Source organism: Acanthochromis polyacanthus, chromosome 4 (genome assembly GCF_021347895.1).
Source record: "Acanthochromis polyacanthus isolate Apoly-LR-REF ecotype Palm Island chromosome 4, KAUST_Apoly_ChrSc, whole genome shotgun sequence".
NCBI classification, from domain to species: Eukaryota; Metazoa; Chordata; class Actinopteri; family Pomacentridae; genus Acanthochromis; species Acanthochromis polyacanthus.
In genome coordinates, this window is record NC_067116.1 from 40380390 (window position 1) to 40399795 (window position 19406).

Below are 19406 nucleotides of genomic sequence, written 5' to 3' on the forward strand. Positions count from 1 at the left end.
CTGAGGTGCTTTAATAGGACTTAGAGCAACAACGCACCTCCAGAGAAGACCAACTGAAAAAATAGTCTCTGTAGAATAGCCGAACATCAGCACAGGTATCCTGACGTTTGTTGCATCATGTTCCTATTGGGGGGGTTGTATTTTTATTACAGTAAACAATGTTGATAGTTTTTAATTTTGCACAAGAGCAAACACCCAAATTCTCAAATTGGAAGCAATACGGAGACTAGAAAGTGTTACAATTTTGGTTCATTTCACATTATTATTCGCTTCTGTCGTATATCTTTTTTTTACTCTGCCAGGAAATGCAGCGGAGTCATGTGATGACCGGCATAGGTTTGTGTGTCTGTTGGCAACATTACTCAGAAACAGGCCGACGGATTTCAGTCCTACTACAAATCAACCGCTGTGGACCACGAATATTTTAAAAGATTTTTATCTGTTGGAAATGATACAACTAAGCAGCCTTGGCGGAGTAGTGCGCTCTCTGAATGCTGTTCTTGTTGAATAATGTGAACAAATAACAGACAGTCGTGTTTAAATAGTTCCAGTGTGTATATTTTAATGCCTCGTGGATCATCAATCAGCAGGCTTAAGGCATTGCTCTGTCCTCATACATGTATATCACACAATCCACAGTTAGTAATAAATACAGTACAAGTAAAGAGGAAGCAAATATGTGTCCCAACCAAGAAGACTCATGTCACATGAGCTGACGGGGAGACAGTAGACACGCACATTCACAACACAGCGCGCGCGCGCACACACACACACACACCTGGTTCATTAGACTGGTGGTGGATTCAAAAACTGTACTCACTTGGCACAGTGGGTCTACCTGCACCGCAACCCAACACAAACTTTCACCTATTGCAGAGTACAGTTTAGGTCAAACACAGGCAGCTTTCCATACCTTGCTAATGTACAGTTTGCACTACTTGTTTTCACTTGTTTTTCCCCAACCACTGCTCCATTGGTTTTGTCTATAAAGGCAATTACAAGACAATAAAGTTTACATTGTACGTATCTGGCAATATCTGCTCACACAACAGGATACTGGCACAGATAGGCACATAGGTCCACGTGTAAAAGGTGAGAGGCCAGTGAGGACGGCTGATTCTCTCATGGTTCAATGTGATATCCTGTAAAATATGTTTGGTTTAGGGTTTCATTCGTACTTTTTTCCATCGTGGACAAATACAACATCCAGCCGCTAGCGCAAATTTAGCACCTCCAGAGTCACTCAAGTGTGTTTTAACTCACAACAACGCAAAATTACTCAAGCATGAGAGCATTCAAGGCATCTTTTTTGGAAGCGACATTGTGTACGCCTGTCACACTGGTCCTGTTGGCTCTGCAAAGAAGGTGTTTGAAATGAGACGGAGGCCACATGCAGAGCGGACGCGCTCAGTGCATGTTGCACAGCTGACTGTAGACGTGCTCTAAGATCTGAGAGTAGGCCTGGTCTTTGGGCGCATGGCAACTCAGAGAGCCCTGAGGAGGAAGAAGAGTGAGGTCAGCTGCTGGGTATCTGTTCAGGTATAAAATATTAGTTGTCTTTAACTCGTCCTACCTTTATCTTCTCCATCATGGTCGTATCGGGACACCAGTACTGGTTGAACTGCACGAGGTCGGGAGCTGCTCTGTAGTAGTCGACCAGCAGCATCTGTAGAGGGAATGAAAATACAGTGTTTAGAAAATGCCCCATATACATTTAGTATTTTTATTCAACTGAAGCTGCAGTACCATCTCATTAAGAACGTCACTGGTGAGAAAGTTGTCCTGTACGTAGGTGACCTCCACAGCCACTGGGATGCCGTAGTCGTTGGGCCGTTGCTGCACAAAGAAAGATGATGTTTAGCAGAAACCTGAGCACAAATGTCTGTCTAAATGAACAATATTAGAAAAGAAATGCCATGAAAGAAGTACACCCCCTGTCAAAAGTTTTAGGACACTGTCTCATTCAAATAAAGTAGAACCTGTCCTACAACCTTTGACAGGGGGTGTATTTCATCATATGGATGTGATCAGGACAGGACTCTGATCATACATGTAAAGTTTCAGGCAGATTGGAGCATGTTCACGGCATTTACACAGCATTTGAAATTTCATGGTGAAGGATCAAAATTCCAGAGGCCGCCACGGACACGCCCTTCGACTTTGGAAAAAGATTTTAATAACTTTGGATCATTAAGGCCTCCTGTATGTACTGGCCGAATTTGAGGTGAATTGGAGTTTCCCCCTCGGAGGAGTTCACTCTAGAAAAAAATGAAAAATGGGCAAAATCTGACATTCAACGCAAAATGGCTCACTTCCTGTTGGGTTTGTAATGTTGCTGTCACTGACTTTTTTGTTCAGCCTGATGTGCTGCATATGTGTACCAAATTTGGTAGATACACCCCCTGTCAAAAGTTGTAGGACAAGTTCTACTTTATTTGAATGAGAAAGTGTCCTAAAACTTTTCACAGGGGGTGTAGATGAGTCGTTACATCCTCACCTCAGGTGGTGGTACGACCCAGAATGGAGTTATTGTAGACGCCACGCCTTGATTTCCGTGATAATATGGACCTGAAAAAAGGATGAGTTGTAAGGAAAACCAATGTTCTTCTATGAGGAGGCCTTCACATGCCTAGCAAATTCTGGAAGTACTCGTTATTCCTGATTTGAAAGATATTAATTACGATTGAGCTGCAGTTTGGCTCAGTGGAGATTCTTGACAAATCTTTAATCCTTTCGTCGCTGCACACCTACACAAGACTCTTCTTGCATCACTTCTTTTCTAGATAACAATGTGCAACATGAAAAACTTCTGTTTCCTCTTGACGTCACTGATTTCTTACTGAGAAACAGCAACACACTGGCTTTGTAGTCGTGATCTGACAAGTGGAAAATAAACTGCAGGTCTTCTGTCCCTGCAGCATCGAGACTCTTTAATCATGAGTATCCACCTGTTAATGGCTGACTTAATGGGAACTCTGCTAATCTATTCTCAAGGATTTTATATTACCTCTGAGTGCAACACTGCCTGCACTACTTATCAACTATTTATTAACTGCACCTCAACTGCTTTAGGCTGTTATGCATGATAAGGGACACACAACCTTGGTTTCAAACGTGCATTTCTGCTGTTTTTGTTATGTTTTAACCATTCCCCTCCCCCCCATTACTCCAAAGCAAATGATCTCTTTCAGGAGGGTCAGGCCTGTGCAACCTTTGGGTCACTATTTCTGACACTGATCAATAAACTAAATCAATGTACAATTCAAATCTATTCATTTTCAGTTCAGAATGTTCCATTAGCACAAATATGAGGTCAGCAATAATGCCAAAGCCTCAAGGATGGAGTCATTTTAAAAATAGAAGGTGAGAAATGAATAAGAAGATAAAATGAACAAGAAAATGGCAGCAAAGAAGAAAAACTAGTAATATCCAGTGATGTTTTAATTCTGTGTCCCTCATGCAGACACATCTGCTGCAGCTCAGTAGAATAATAAATAGGTATAAATCCTTCACATCATTATAGTGCAGCTACCACACTCACCACAGATGATGCCCAGGCAGGGCTGGAAGCCGTTGTTCGAACCCTGCAGCCTCAGCTGATGGTCCATCTGGGAGTCGATGTCCTGCAGCGACGGCAGGGCCGGACCTCGTGGGTGACTGTGGTACCAGCCCACCAAGGACAGCCCACGCATGAACAGGTTCTGGCAGATCTGGAATAAAGAGAACATGACCCTGATTATTTAAAAAAAAAGTGGTAGAGTTGTTTGGTATTTCACCTGAGTCAAAGTAAACAGCAGAAACTCAGTGACCTTAAAGATGAATGACTATTCTAATATCACGTAAATCTGCAAAAACACCTCAGTTGTAATTTGTAGGTGAATTTAATGCACAGTTACAGCAATAGATTGGCTTTTAGCTAAATGTACAACATTTTTTTTACAATTTTTTCCATTTCCTAGTGTGAAAACCAGTCAATTTTAAGTGCCTGCCTTTACAATAAATTCAACTCAACTGTGCAAAACCCAATAATCCTGATCCAACAGGACCCAAGCACCCCTCCTATAGGCTTATTATAGTTCTATTTTTAAGTCTACTTGCATAAGTCAGTACTCTTTTCTTGTAAATACCAGCAATTTTGCACGATTATTCAAAATACCGACAATTTTACAACTTCATTGTAAATGCAAACAAAACTGCTCCTTTACCTTAACCTTTTAAGACCTACCACTGCACAAGTCCACCAGGAAACATTCTTACATTTTTGCATGCTGTAGTGCAGTTTTTTTGAGTATTTCATTTGTTTTACATCAACATAATCCTTATAGCCCCAGTTTTAATAACACGTTTTGACTTATGTCTTAACTACTACAACAAATTGCTTAAAAGAGCAATAAACCTAAAAAAATGAAAATTGTTTTGTTTTTCTTTACATGTATTTCAAAACACAGAAATTGCACAGCTGTAGCCCCCAAATTTGGGAAATAGTTGCACAATATCCTGTGATCTCGTTTACAAAGATTTTTGTTTCGTGCACTTTATTGTGTATTTTTCACAAACCCATCACTGCAACGAAGAAGCGCTCTCAGACATGGTGAATGTGTGTAACTCCTCAGATTTTATATGCAAAAAGAAAGATCAATCGATCTTATCTGGTTTCAAATCCACCACCAATCAAAAACGAATATGCAGTCATAGTGCCCATGCTACATTGGGCTCTACAGGGTTAAAGACCAGCAATTCTGGCACCTTATTTCTCTCTTCAACCAGCATTTCATGTTCTTTGGTACATGTGAGATACTGGACACAGTTAGGAGATGAATAAAGTATCTATCTACACTATATTGCCAAAAGTATTCGCTCACTCATCCAACTCATCAGAATCAGGTGTTCCAATCACTTCCATGGCCACAGGTGTATAAAATCAAACACCTTGGCATGCAGACTGCTTTTACAAACATTAGTGAAAGAATGGGTCGCTCTCAGGAGCTCAGTGCATTCCAGCGTGGAACTGTGATAGGATACCACCTGTGCAATAAATCCAGTCGTGACATTTCCTCGCGTCGGATGCAGTGGTGTAAAGCACACCGCCACTGGACTCTAGAGCAGTGGAGACGCCTTCTCTGGAGTGACCAATTGCGCTTCTCCATCTGGCAATCTGATGGACCAGTCTGGGTTTGACGGTTGTCAGGAGAACCATACTTGTTGGACTGCATTGCGCCAAGTGTAAAGTTTGGTGGAGGGGGGATTATGGTGTGGGCTTGTTTTTCAGGAGCTGGGCTTGGCCTCTTAGTTCCAGTGAAAGGAACTCTGAATGCTTCAGCATACCAAGACATTTTGGACAATTCCATGCTCCCAAATTTGTGGGAACAGTTTGGAGCTGGCCCCTTCCTCTTCCAAAATGACCGTGCACCAGTGCACAAAGCAAGGTCCATGAAGACATGGATGACAGAGTCTGGTGTGGATGAACTTGACTAGCCTGCACAGAGTCCTGACCTCAGCCCGATAGAACACCTTTGGGATGAATTAGAGCGGAGACTGAGAGCCTGGCCTTCTGGTCCAACATCAGTGTGTGACCTCACAAATGAGCTTCTGGAGAATGGTCAAAAATTCCCATAAACACACTCCTAAACCTTGTGGACAGCCTTCCCAGAAGAGGAATGGGATGTCACTTAAGTTCAGTTCAGTAAAGGCAGGTGAGCGAATACTTTTGGCAATATTGTCTGTCTGTCTGTCTGTCTGTCTGTCACCTTCAGACCAGTCTTAAGGTCTAACACACTCTGCAACAACAACCTTTTCATCCCAGTGATGGAAATTCAAGAGTGAGTTCTTGGGTTTCTGGAGAGGAGCATGTTGACAAGCGCTGGCTGCTGAACTGTCCTGGGCTACAGACGGAACTTGTGAATTTTTAAAGTGGCTGTCTTTCACCTTTCTGTTTTCTGAGGCCATGCATGCTTTTTTACTGATTCAGTCTTACCTCTTCCTCAACAGCAGAAGCCGAGTCTCTGTCTGCCAGCCGGGTCCGACAAGGAAAAGCCCTTAAGACTGTCAGCACTGAAGTACAGCAACCACAAGGAGAGAGATGGAGGAAGCTTTAGTTTGATCTCCTTCTGACTTTTTTTTTCCAGTTACTGACTCATTTCTAGCAGAAAGTGGTACTCACGTTGTGTGTTGGTGTCCCATCGTCCTCCGAGGTATCCCACCACCTCACTGGTGGTCAGGTGACAGTGGAAGTCCTGTGAACGACACAAAGCTGGTAACTTTCAACTTTTAAACAATATTTAACTGTCCTCCGAGTTAATTCTTACCATTAGCAGCAGCACATTACTGGACACGGCTACATTGAAAGGCTGGAATCTGTTGATGGCTGAGAAGGCCGACAGCTCCACGAGTGTGTGCGCATCTCTGAGGATACAAGTTCACAAGTGTTCATGCCGCTCTAATTCACTGGATACACGGAAGTAGAAATAAATACTGAAGATTAAAGTACCTGGCAGCATCCCTGGTGCCTAAGGTGCAATATCTGACCGGAACCCTCTCTCTGTCCGTTCTCCGTGAAACCATAACATCTGTAACACAGTAAACATGGACATCTGTTTACAGTTTGTTAGAAGAGAAGAGAAGAGAAGAGAAGAGAAGAGAAGAGAAGAGAAGAGAAGAGAAGAGAAGAGAAGAGAAGAGAAGAATGATGCTACCATGTAATCCAGGTTTGGTGTTCTTGATCTTCTCATCTGTCTGCACGGCGGTCTTCCCTTCTTCTTCATCCTCATCATCATCCTCCTCACTCACCAGACTCTGGCATCGCAAGAAATAAACACATTTCATCGGGGTGGAATAAGTACTTACATCCTAAAAGTCATGCATTTAAATTAATACTGAAGTTAAAGGACAAAAACATTAAAATACATTCAAAGTACTAAAAGGAAATATGCTCACAATGTAGAATGGCATGTTTCAGAATAATGCGGATTATATTATATAATTGGATTATAAGCTGCTGGTAAAGGTGAAACCAATGTTTGTGACTTTATTTACTAGCATATTTGTTAGTTCATACATTTATCTAATCCTGAAGCTCAGTGAAGGTTTATTTTAGTTAAATAATAATCATGCATCATGATATATTTATAAATGATGCTATCAAATGGTGAAGACTGAATATGATTTCATTACTTTATTTAGTTTTTCTGCTGCTAGCTTGTAAGCTTCCCCTCTGGGATCAATTAAGTTTGATTAAAATGCATTTCTTGATTATATTTTGTACTCTTAAACTTAATCTGCAAAAGAACTAGCAAGTAAATGAATCAAATAGATGTGATAAAGTAAAACATTTGCTCCAGTTGAACTGTACTAGAGTAAAGTAGCAGAGAATAGAAATAACAGGGTAAAGGGCAAATAACTCAAAGCTGGACTTAAAGAAACACTGTCTGATTCACCCTATTGTGATAAACCGTGCCTCATTAAAGTACTATCTTCTTCCTCAGCAAGCAAAAACATCCCAAAGGAGACTTTATTCTCATATATTAACAAGGTAATGCTCTTTTGCTTCCTTCTGATTTCATCATCCTTCTTTCACTATCACATCTTCTTTTTGTTGTTTCTTTGCTTTTCCATTCTTGAAACCAAAATTCCACAAACTGGCCAAATGTCAGGCTGTAACCCACTGCTAAAACATTCAAAATCTGTATTATCCAGTCTGAAAATATCCAAACAGCTGCTTTTTCTTGCTACTAAATCATCTTAGAAGAACCTTTTGAACCTCAGACATGTGAAGTGGACTCTCACCATGTCTGCGCTGGGCTGGTACTTGTGCAGCCAGGTGGTTTTGTACTGGACCAGCTTCTGTCCCCTGTAGCGAACAGACGCCCAGCCGCAGCCAGACTTCTTGGCCGGGTTGACCAGACGCTTACAGTGTGTCGCCCAGGCGCTGGGGGAGTTGAAAATCTGGCCCGTCTCCACCCAGCGGATTTTCCCATCGTTCAACAGGTCTCCTACAAAGTTCTTCCCCTGAGGAGGAGAGCAGAGAGATGATAGAAGGGAATAACCGACGTGGGGTTTGCTTTTTCAAGCTTCATGCTGTCCTGGGGGTCAAAATTGACCTGTTTTAAAGTTTGAAAATGTGTGTGTGTGTGTGTGGGGGGGGGGGGGGGGGGGGGGATTATTTTCACAGTGAAACTTCTGATGTTCACATTTTCAACATTTTTGGGAAATTTCTGAATATTTTTTTGGTGGAGAAAAAAGAAATTTTAAAAATGTTTCTTAAGAACATTCACATAAAAATCAACCAAAATCCAGCGAAATTCGCTGGATTTTGGTTGATTTTTATGTGAATGTTCTTAATGAAAAATTAGAAGTTGTACTGATAAATATGTAATAACCTTAGATATTTTTAGGATTTTTTTCAAAGATTTTTACTATTTTTTCTGAAAATATTTACAAGAATTTTCTTGCCAAATTTGGGGGATTTTTTTTTTAAATAAAACTTTTAAGGGAAACTTTTAAGCAATTATTGGAATTTTCCTCCTGAAGGTTTTGCAAATGTTCAGAAATTTGGGTATTTTTTAAAATATAACTTTTAAGGGAACTTTGAAGCAATTATTGGAATTTTCCTCCTGAAGGTTTTACAAATTTTCACGAATTTGGGGATTTTTTAATGAATTTTTTGGATATTTTTTTTCAGACAAGGAAACAATATTTTTTGGTGCCTGTAAATGAAGACAGCAGGAGGGTTAAATCCACTGCTTGGTGTGTTGAATGAGAGGGGGATATCAGGTGCACATGACACTAGATTTCTGTAAATAATAAATAACAGCTGGCTGTGCTGTGTGTTATTACCAGGTAGTGGATGGCGAGGACGCCGTCTCCGGGCTCCACCAGGCCGTCCTTGAGCAGAACTCTCAGGGTGATGCCCCTCCGGGTCAGCAGGGAGCCCCGGCCAGAGCTGGACCTCAGATCCGCCTCCTCGCCTCCACTCAGCTCCTCTTCATCCTCCTCACCTCCATCCTCCACCACCTGTGGAGAGCTGGGTGGCTCTGAACCTGGAGGGGTCAAACACAGAAAACACATCCACACATGGAGCATGATCAGGTGGTATGTGGGTTTAATATGGGAGAAAAATTAATTTATCATCTTGGATTTAATGTCTTCTCATTCACTCAAGTGTTTAAAATGATCCAAACAGCTGGTTTCCAATGAAACATCTGCATATCAGGAGCAAAGTCAACGCAAATATGCATTTATTTCTAATTAGAATGACTTTTTTTTCTTCTTCTAATGAAAGCTCCACTGTAATGGCAGCCAGCATCATTCATTACTGCAGCGGCGTGCTAAGAAATGATAGCAATCCTGTCATGGTGAAAGGAATCTCAAGAGGGGCCAAAACAGCCAAAAGATAATCTAAATTGGCATTTCATTAATTACGGCTAAGCTACGCTGGCCTTTGTTTCCACCTCCCATTAGGCTCTGTCCGCAAAGAAGAGGCCTGCTTCCCCCTCTCCTTGCAGTTAATTTCCCCTCAGAATCACAATTAAAAGAAGCCCCTCTTTCATTATTCTCACCCATATCTCAGAAAGCGAGGCGGAGAAGCGCCTTTAAAAAAATCCAACTCGGTCCGAAGCGGCTCCTTTTTCGGGGCACTTGAGGCTGCGGTCCGGGGCTGCAGCTCCGGGCAGGTTTTCACAGACACCACTTCGCCACACTAGCTCCGGCTATTATTCAAAAACATAAAATGAAGGCGTCTGTGGCTCCGCGGTGTAGTTTCCTTGTTGTGTTGCTTTAATGTCAGTTCCCCTCCCCTTTCTTTCTCCCTCTCCCCGTCCTTGTCACTCTCCCTGTGTTCTTCTGACGCGCCATGCCGGTCTTTTTCTGCCATTATCCACTCATTCTTCAGCTTTTTAAAACACCACACGCGTTTAAAACCCGCAGCGGAATCGTGTGAGCTCGGAGAAATGTCTCAAGTGTGATTTAAAACACAAACAACGTGGCGAGGAATCTGCGTAAAGTGTCGCCCCGTACGCGTGAAGCGGCCGCTTATGTGGGCTTTTTGCGCAGACTAAAAGTGCGTCCTGGAGATTGTGGAGCATCTGCGTGGAGGAAAAACACCCCAAACGCAGCGCAGTGGCCGGTTGAAGGGGTTTGTGCGGCGTTAAATCGCGACCTCGCCCCCGTTTGCACTGAGACACACTGTGGGGTTTTCTTCCCCGCGCCGAGATGTTCCTTCTTTATCTCCGAAAAAATGAGCCACATTTACCGGGAAGCAGCCTGCGGAGGGCAGCAAACCTCCAGCAGAGCGACAGCCTCAGCCTCTTATTACCCCCATCTGGTGGTAACACAGGCCCGGCTCAGACAACAACAGCCAGAGGTGGAGATTTCAAGGGATGAATCCACCATCATACGCCAAACTCATACAAGGCACCTTCTGCCAACCTTTAATTAAATTCATGGTCAAATAAATCAATAAATACATTTTACTTATTTAGACAAACATTTTTAATGAGTTGGATTAACCCTCCTATTGTCCTCATTTAGGGCACCAAAAAATATTACCTTATGTGAAAAAATCCAAAAACTCAGCAAAAATTCCCCAAGTTTATAAAAATTTGCAAAATCTTCAGTAAGAAAATTCCTTAAAAGTTTTATTTTTTAAAAAAAAAAATACCAAATTTGGCAAGAAATAAAAAATAAAAAATTGCAAACATTTTCAAAAATTGAATCAAACTCTTCCAAAAAAATCTTAAAAATATCTAAAGTGATTACATATACATCAGTAAAAGTTCTAATATTTTCTTTGAAAACATTCAGAAAAAAATCAACCAAAATCCAGCGCGCTGGATTTTGGTTGATTTTTTTCCGAATGTTCTCAAAGAAACATTTTTTTTAAACATTTCTTTTCTCCCACCAAATAATATTCAAAAATCTCCCAAAAATGTTGAAAATGTGGAAGTTTTCACTGTGAAGATATAGATTTTTCCACATTTTCAGACTTTAAAACGGGTCAATTTGACCCGCAGGACGACATGAGGGTTAACATAATAATATTGGTATTTGCGTCAACTTAATATTGTGTGAAATTTAAACTCAAATTTCCGTGTTAGTTGATCTGAAACAAAATTCAAGTTGAAGTAACTAATAAAATTGGCTCACCTTGAGTTCAGAATTCAAGTCTCCACCTCCAATTCCTGGACATCCCTTCACACATTGGAAAATGACAAAACCCAAGGATTATTATTAGTCGAGTTCCCAGAGAGCAAAAGTTATTAATTCAACATTAATTTATGGTCACATAAGGTTGATGTTTGGTGAAGGTCAAAGGTCAATGGTGGATCAACCTTTTAATAGTTTAAATGTTGAAAAGGTATTAAATCAAGGTAGAAATTCTCTACTTCCACCAAGGCGTTGATGCTTGCACTGAGGTGGATGTTCTCATCTGTTTAATTACTTCTACTGTCTTTATATAAGGAACACAGAAGAACTGCAGCAAGTGTTAATAAAGATTTTGACACTGGTTATTATTTGGATTTTATATTTTTTTAAATGACTCTAAAGATAAAATATGTCTTTAAAATGAATCCACTGGTGTTTTTAATGAGTCTACAGGTGCCTGATGTAGATCATAAAAGAAATCAGACTACATTTTTTAATAAAAACCTTATCACCTACCTTTGCACCACTCACCATCAGATTAAGCAAACAAAGAACATAAACCATGTGGCTGTAATGATCATAATCAGCAAGTCCCAGTGACACAGCACTTGTATAACTGCAGGACAAGTCTGGTCATGTTTAGGATAAAATTCATCCTCTTCTTTTATTGAGGTAATATATCGAGCAGCATAAAGCTGTCAGGTTTAAATTCATCAGTGTGGATGCTCGTCATCTCACTGGCTAAATAGAGTTTCACAGACACTAACCCCCTTACTAGAGAGCACAGATGAAAAATAAAGTCTGATCAAAGACAGAACTGACGACTCCATCTCAAGCTCAATATGACCTGAGAACATTTTCCACAGAGGCTCTACTGTCAAATGGAACACTTTCACTGTCAGACTGGGACACTGTGAATTTAAGCAGGAAATAAATTAAAGGCCAACATTTACTATCTTAAAAGGTAGTGTCTACAGATACGGACCCGTACCCGTAGCCAGCCATCTTAAAATAACCATCCAGTGAAAATACAACAGCACATTTGAACATTTATGTGACCCATAAATCTGTCAAAGTTTAATTAAATTTATATTTCATTAAATAATTTTTAAAATGTAATAATTTAATTTTACAATTTAATTATGTATAATAAAAATATTTTTTTAATAGCCCAAGAAGGGCTTTTACAAATATGACATTATATACATATATATATATATATATATATATATATATATATATATATATATATATATATATATATATATATTTAAACTTATTATTTGTAGTTTTGTTAAAACAGGGAAGGTAGATAGATAGATAGATAGATAGATAGATAGATAGATAGATAGATAGATAGATAGATAGATAGATAGATATTACGGGTCGTTGCCAGGCAACCGTCAACCCGCTGCTGTAAACAAAGCGTAGAAGAAGAAGAAAATCAAGACCCCGGAAAAGGCGCTTTTAAAGACAAAATTCACTCCAGTTCTTTAGTTAAAAACAGCTAGAAATCTGTCTGTGCTTCTTCTCTGCTGCCCAGATTAAGTTCACCGACGTAAAAAGCAAGAAAACAAACACGATGTCGACCCAAGAAGAACAAGCGAACCTCGGTAAAGTTCTCTCTTTCCTTCGGGAATGGGACCACGGCGACAGGACAGTCCGGAGCCGCATGTTGAACACCTTCCTGACTAGAAACACCGGGAAGACGTTTTATGAGCTGGAGATGGAGTTTGCACAGGTGGCCAGTCTGTTCCTGGCTCGACTCACTACCTGGATGAGACTCACGTATCCTTACAGTGGCGCAGGAAGTACTCGGATACTATTTACTGCAATGTAGAAATACTCCATTACAAATGAAAGTCTTTCATAAAAATCCTACTTAAGTGAAAGTATCTACACAAGTAATCCTGCCTTACCTAATTAAAGTATTGACACTAAAGTCCTGGTTTGTACTTCTGGCTGTTTTATTAGAATATATGACATCATTATATTATTTTTATAAGCATTATTATAAGCATTGTAAGCTTGAGTGTGTCAGCAGCAGGTTACTGTTGGAGCTGCTTCAGGTTTATACACAGTTGCACCGGATAAACATGAGGTCAGATGATTAATCAAAGAGGAAAGAAATTTTTTTAAAAATCAGCGTTCTGATTCATAAATCTAGTGTTATTCTAATATTCTTTATCAAATATTTGATCATTTGTGGCAAAATTGGATCATTTAAAAAGTTAATGAAATGAAACCACGTGTAAAGTCCCTGTTAGGTGGAGCTGGTAGCTACTCATAGAAATCTGAAATATTAATCAAACTGAACACTGATATTTTTCAGATGCCAAAAATGTTGGAAATGACAAGTTTGAGCTTTAAAGATAAACTTTAGCGATTCCTTATTGGAATAATTCACAAATCTTCATCTTAAAAATAATATAAACCTGATAATTAAATGAAGTCGACTCAAAAGTGCAGTATTTTTCTCTGCAATATATAGTGGTGAAAGTACAAAGTAGAAAATGGAAATATTAAATTAAATACAAGCATCTCAAAACTGTAAATAAGCATAGTGCTTGAATAAAATGTGCTACTTTTCACCATTGTTTCCTTTCTTCAGCTGTTGCATGAGTTATCTCACTGTTTGATAACTAACTCAGAGAAATAGCGGCTGAATTACAGACAGTTTAAACACATAATCTGTGTTGGACATGTAATAGTTTAAATGATTAATTGGACGTAAATAAGATCTGCTATAAACTGAAAAACATATGAAATGCACTATACTAAATGGAATATTCTGTGCTAGCATGAATTCTGATGCTATATTTTCTGAGAATATTAAATATATTTAGACATTTGTGTGTTTGTTTTATGAGTTTTGATGAAGTGACATAAGAAATGAGAAGACATACACTTCAATGAGTGAGGAGCTGAATAAGTACTGATAATTAGCTTTTCTTTCTTTACTCTAGATGTAAACAAAATATAAAAAATGGTCCTGGATTTCCTCTAATCAAACTTAGTTCTCTAATCTGCGATGACCCGCAGTGGGATCAGCTGAGACTCAGTCCTTCACTGAATACTCAGATACATGTTTGGAACATTTTTAGGACTCCAGCTGAAAGCAATCGGGGTTTTCCTGTCTGCCTCCAGCCAGTGAGTAAACTAAAATGCTTCATCATAAATACTGCATCTTTGAGCCATTAAGCAGTTTTTTCCAGTCACCCAGCTTTCTGTTTTTTTCCTAGCGATCAGTACCTGATGGAGTTTACGGAGGACAGAGGCGTTCTGACTCTCTTAGACATTGTGAGCCACTCTCAGAGCAAAGAGGAAGACAAGGCTGAAGCTCTTCGTCTTCTAGTCACCGTCTCAGATGCTGGTCGCAAGTACAAGGAGATTATCTGTGAAAGTCATGGTAGACTTCACATGCGATTTAAAGCTGCATTTTATCTGCATTCATACATGGCATGTAGAAATAGGTTTCTTGTCTTTCATCCTTCCTTTTGCACTGTATTTTTTCTTTTTCTGCATTCTATCAGGTGTGAAAGTCATAGCAGAGTTCCTCGCCACATCAAACACAGATGAGAGACAGGAAGCAGCATCAGCCCTCTTGGAGGCTTTATCTCACGGAAACCCAAAATACCAAGACCAGATTTACAAAAGCCTGATCGGCCTCATGACTTGTAGCTCGCCTAAAGCTCAGCAGCTGGTCCTGCACAACTTACGCAGTCTGCAGGTGAAGCCAAAAGTAGATGTTCCAGCAAATATGTGATTTCTCAGAACATGCACACACTCATGCTGACTCTACAAAACCAGGAAACTGATGAAACCAAAAGATTTTTCTTTGTAATTATATATTTAGTCCAATTATTCTCTCTTGCAGCTAAAACTGAAGTCTGCTCATCACAGCATTGTAGAGCCTCTGCTTTGTATGCTCAGATCTCTGCACCTAGAGGTCCAGAATGAAGGTACACAGAGAAGAACCTAGTTGGAGTAAAGTTTTACTGTTGCTGCTAAGTTTTTATTCATATTATTATGATCTGTAGCTGATAACGCTGTGGTTTTCATGCTGGAAAATGACTAACTAATCCGCTCATAACTGCGGCTGTGGATGAAAATTTGCCACTCCTTAACAGATTTTCTCTTTTATATCTTCCTGACAGCTATTGATCTGATCTTGGAACTGAAGTGTTACGATGTGAAAACGATGCTGCTCACTGGACTGGTGTCTCTACTGAGGCCGATTAAAGAAGAAGTACAGCAGCACCAAATTACAGAAGGTGAGGTGTCTGTTTGTCCAAGTGCAGCAAACTTTGAGGAAAACTGTTCCTGCAGCACCTCCTGTTGACCGATCAAGACAGCAAAAGATTCAACACTAGAAAACCGACACTACCTTCCAAAAAAAACATGTTAGTGATGCTTTGAGTGCAGTTTCTGAGGCATTTTTTTTCATCTATCTGAGCTGAATGTGCCAGCATTTTGCAGTAAGATGTCATTTGTCAACTTTTGTCTGTTGCATTTTTTGTGCAATGCCATCAGAGATGATCAGGGTGACCGGATCTCTCCCTTTGTTTGTGCAACAAGCTGCTGCAGCTAAAACTATACGGTAAGGACTTTAAGTGGAGGTTAAGTGAGGGATTTATAAGTAGAGTGGTCTAACCAACTTTCTACATTCAAAGCGCCCTGTGATGCTACTTTTGGGTGGTGGGTTAGACCACTCTGCCACTAAAATCTAGACCATAAAATATTGCAAAAATTATATAAAACTGTGTTTGGATTTTTTGTGGGTGAGACCTCTCTGCTTCTAACCCCCTCAAACACCCATCCATCCATCCATCCTCTATACACCGCTTTATCCTCACGAGGGTCGCGGGGGGTGCTGGATCCTATCCCAGCTGACTTGGGCAGGTCGCTAGTCTGTCACAGGGCTACATATACAGACAAACAATCACACTCACATTCACACCTACGGGCAATTTAGAGTAACCAATTAACCTCAGCATATTTTTGGACTGTGGGAGGAAGCTGGAGTACCCGGAGAAAACCCACGCATGCACAGGGAGAACATGCAAACTCCATGCAGAAAGATCCCAGGCCCAAGCTGGGATTTGAACCGGGGATCTTCTTGCTGCAAGGTGAAAGTGCTAACCACTACACCACTGTGCAGCCCCCCCCAAACATTCCAAACAAATTACAATATTACTTAATGTTGTCAAGTGTAATATTTACCGAACTTGCTGTATTTTACCAGTATGTTGCATTAGATAGTATAAGTGTGACTCCATCAACTTTGGTTTTGTCCCAGTCCGTCTAAAGAGCCTGAATGTATTTGGCGCGTATCATGAATAAAAACGCCGTTGTCCATGTCTTCGATTTCCAATCTTTACTTTTCTTTCAAATTGGCACAAAATATGCAAAGCACAAACTCAGGAAACATGACAATTGCGGTAATTACGGTCAAAAAATATTGTGTTTCTCAGGCTTCATAGTTCTGCCCGAATTAAATATTATAATAAGCGCATGGAGTGGGCCCAGCGCATCCTCCAATCAGAAGCTTTCTAAACGTTACCAATAAAAACAAGGCATACAACCACAAATCAAATTAAAGCCCACTAAATCAAAATTCTCCATAATATTTCAAGCATTCGACTATTATTTTTATAGATCAGATTATCAAATTATTCATGTGGACAATCCGTGGCATAAATGGCTCTAACAGATAGTTTTATTATTTTCACTTTTCTCAGACACTACAGGAGCCTTAAAATACAGGACTAAAAGCGTTAGTCAGTTTTCTACCCTCAGACCATAAAGCTGATTAACACCTCCAACCAATTACCATCACCTTCACCCACTTACACATCTCAGCTTAACTGAATATATACTGAATTATGATACATTTACATTGTGTTCACCCAATTCTCATTGTAATTCCGCCTCTGTATGCATGTAAGAAATATGTATGTATATGTGGGGACATGAATGTGTGTTTGTAGATCATAAATATTTTCTCAGAACATTTACACTACCGCTCAGAAGTTTGGGTTCACTTCGAAATGTCCTTATTTTTGAAAAAAACAACAACAGCAATATTTTTTTCAATGAAGTTAACATTAAGTAATCAGAAATCCAGTCTAGACATTGCTAATGTGGTAAATGACTATTCTAGCTGATTTTTAATGGAATATCTCCATAGGGATACAGAGGAACATTTCCAGCAACCATCACTCCTGTGTTCTAATGCTACATCGTGTTAGCTAATGGTGTTGAAAGGCTCATTGATATTTTGGAATTAGGTTAGCACATGAATAAAGATGTGAGTTTTCATGGAAAACATGAAATTGTCTCATTGACCCCAAACTTTTGAACAGTAGTGTGTATATTTGTTCCAGATTTCTGACTTCTTTTTGTTTTTAGCTTCTATTCTGCATGCATAGCGCCTCCATGTGCATATATCCTTTGTATTCCAGTTTTGGCTGTTGTCATATGGTATTTGTATATCCTTGTCATGTTATTTATGTCTAATGTGTTTAAGTTTGCTAGCAAAGGAAGATCGAGAGCTTTCTCATGAGCTTCTCTCTCTTGGAGTGCTGCAACATCTTCTGTATGCGATGGGCAACAGAGAACACACTGATGCCCAAATACAAGCCAGCCTGGCCCTGGAGGTATGTGCATGCTTTCATACACTCTCACTTTATTACTTTATTAGGTAGAAATATTAAGAACACTTCTGAATGTAATACAGTCCAGCACACTACAACTGCCTGCCAATAACAACTTTAAAAATAAAGGCGATTTATCACCTGACAGCATCAACAAAAACTTTGTAAAAGTAGAATTTATTGCAGTGCACACACACACACACACACACACACACACACACACACACACACACACACACACACACACACACACACACACACACACACACACACACACACACACACATACTATGTTTTTCTATCACTGTGGGGACTTACCATTGACTCCAATTCATATCTAACCCCTAACCCTTACCCTAACCCTTACGCTAACCCTAACCCTAACACTAACCCAGACCAAAACAATGCCTAACCCTAAAGAAACGTTTTTGCACTTTTACTTTTTTCAGTAACAACAACATGGCCAAGAAAACACTGTTTAAACTTGTGGGGACCGAAATGAGGTCCCGACAAGTGACATTGTTTTCACATTTGTGTGGGACATTTTTGGTCACAAGTATAGCCAGCACCTGAGCGCACACACACACACACACACACACACACACACACACACACACACACACACACACACACACACACACACACACACACACACACACACACATTAGCACATGCACGTTATGTTAGGTTTCCAAGCACAATGCACTGTGACTTCTATTTTGAGATTTTGCAACAATGCATGCTTTCAATGCAATGCCTGGTTTCAACAAGCAAAAGCTTTAATTTATTATGCAAAAAAATTCACTGATTTGTGTTCCATCCTCTGCAAAATCCACTGGTATTGTCTTATGTAAAATTAAAGATAAAAACTGCACAAAAAAGTGCATAAACACAGGCTTGACATTTTAAAGTTGGACTGTATGTAAACATACACACATGAACGTGCATACAGTTACTCACTGTTTCTGAAGTGTTCAGAATCACTCAAATGCAAACCCACTCCTCCAGCACTTCGTCCATTCATTCCCAGTCCTTGAGGAACACGTGCAGAGAGTCCTGGGAAGTTCACTATTTGCAGCTTTCATGGTAAACTTTCATCACACACTGAATGCTACCAGAACTTTAGTTAAAGTTTCAGAGTAAAAGCTGCTAGAAATCAAATGTAACCACATTCTTTCTGCAGGACAAAGCTGACACTCTGTACATGAACATGGATGTAAGACAAGCAGAAATCCTGCTGTCAAACCAAGTCGACGTGTCACATGGTAAACATCTTCATCACTTTTATCCAAAGGTTGGTCAGATGTTTGAGTTATTTTCCTCCATTACTATGTAAGAATCACAGCCAGTTCTTGTCAATCTCTGTTTTCCAGTGATGGATGATTTATGACCAGAAGAGCCAATTCAGTGATGCAGAAGAATGAAATTTTGAAAATGTTATTTCAATACTGTTCTTGTGATTAAACTAAGGTTTAATTCCTAAACTTTGCTGGTGTCATTTTTATTTGCAGAATTAGAGGAGATACATTAAAGAGAAAATCCCAATTTTTCATGTATTTTGAGATTTTGGGATGTTTTGCATTCAGACTAGCAGAAAGAAAACATTCAAAA

The 19406-nt window shown here is 39.8% G+C and overlaps 2 protein-coding genes across 4 annotated transcripts; one reads left to right on the forward strand and one right to left on the reverse strand.

Moving 5' to 3' along the window:
* Positions 1-536: 536 nt before the first annotated feature.
* On the reverse strand, positions 537-10252 carry mpnd (MPN domain containing). 2 transcript variants are annotated; one of them, XM_022210445.2, is made up of 13 exons: positions 9555-10245; positions 8833-9035; positions 7783-8004; positions 6693-6792; positions 6488-6566; positions 6306-6402; positions 6161-6233; positions 5975-6051; positions 3542-3710; positions 2498-2568; positions 1747-1836; positions 1574-1666; positions 537-1494 (listed from the first exon to the last, which is right to left on the reverse strand). In XM_022210445.2, exons 1-13 carry the CDS (start codon positions 9556-9558, stop codon positions 1408-1410), a joined length of 1365 nt encoding a protein of 454 aa, XP_022066137.2. In that variant the 5' UTR covers positions 9559-10245; the 3' UTR covers positions 537-1407. The 2 variants fall into 2 exon arrangements, 1 of the variants encoding a protein (XP_022066137.2); XR_007941407.1 differs by lacking the exon at positions 2498-2568 and having other exon boundaries at positions 1443-1494; positions 9555-10252.
* Positions 10253-12534: 2282 nt separating this feature from the next.
* Positions 12535-19279, forward strand: armh1 (armadillo like helical domain containing 1). Of its 2 annotated transcripts, none has more exons than XM_022210441.2 (11): positions 12535-12927; positions 14221-14289; positions 14382-14548; positions 14673-14869; positions 15017-15101; positions 15297-15413; positions 15673-15739; positions 17669-17798; positions 18804-18881; positions 18979-19089; positions 19169-19279. In XM_022210441.2, the coding sequence occupies exons 1-11, from the start codon at positions 12722-12724 to the stop codon at positions 19169-19171; spliced, it is 1230 nt and encodes a 409-aa protein (XP_022066133.1). In that variant the 5' UTR covers positions 12535-12721; the 3' UTR covers positions 19172-19279. The 2 variants fall into 2 exon arrangements, with proteins under 2 accessions (XP_022066133.1, XP_022066134.1); XM_022210442.2 differs by having other exon boundaries at positions 12536-12927; positions 18979-19060.
* Positions 19280-19406: the final 127 nt, after the last annotated feature.

Excerpts from the sequence above, each read along its gene's own strand:
- armh1 (XM_022210441.2), top strand. The coding sequence starts at position 12,722 with ATGTCGACCCAAGAAGAACAAGCGAACCTCGGTAAAGTTCTCTCTTTC. Across the intron at positions 14,870-15,016 it reads ACAACTTACGCAGTCTGCAG|CTAAAACTGAAGTCTGCTCA; the intron begins GTGAAGCCAAAA and ends TCTCTCTTGCAG. Across the intron at positions 15,740-17,668 it reads GCTGCAGCTAAAACTATACG|TTTGCTAGCAAAGGAAGATC; the intron begins GTAAGGACTTTA and ends AATGTGTTTAAG.
- mpnd (XM_022210445.2), bottom strand. Across the intron at positions 6,567-6,692 it reads CACCAAACCTGGATTACATG|ATGTTATGGTTTCACGGAGA; the intron begins GTAGCATCATTC and ends ACTGTGTTACAG. Across the intron at positions 6,403-6,487 it reads GGCACCAGGGATGCTGCCAG|AGATGCGCACACACTCGTGG; the intron begins GTACTTTAATCT and ends TTGTATCCTCAG.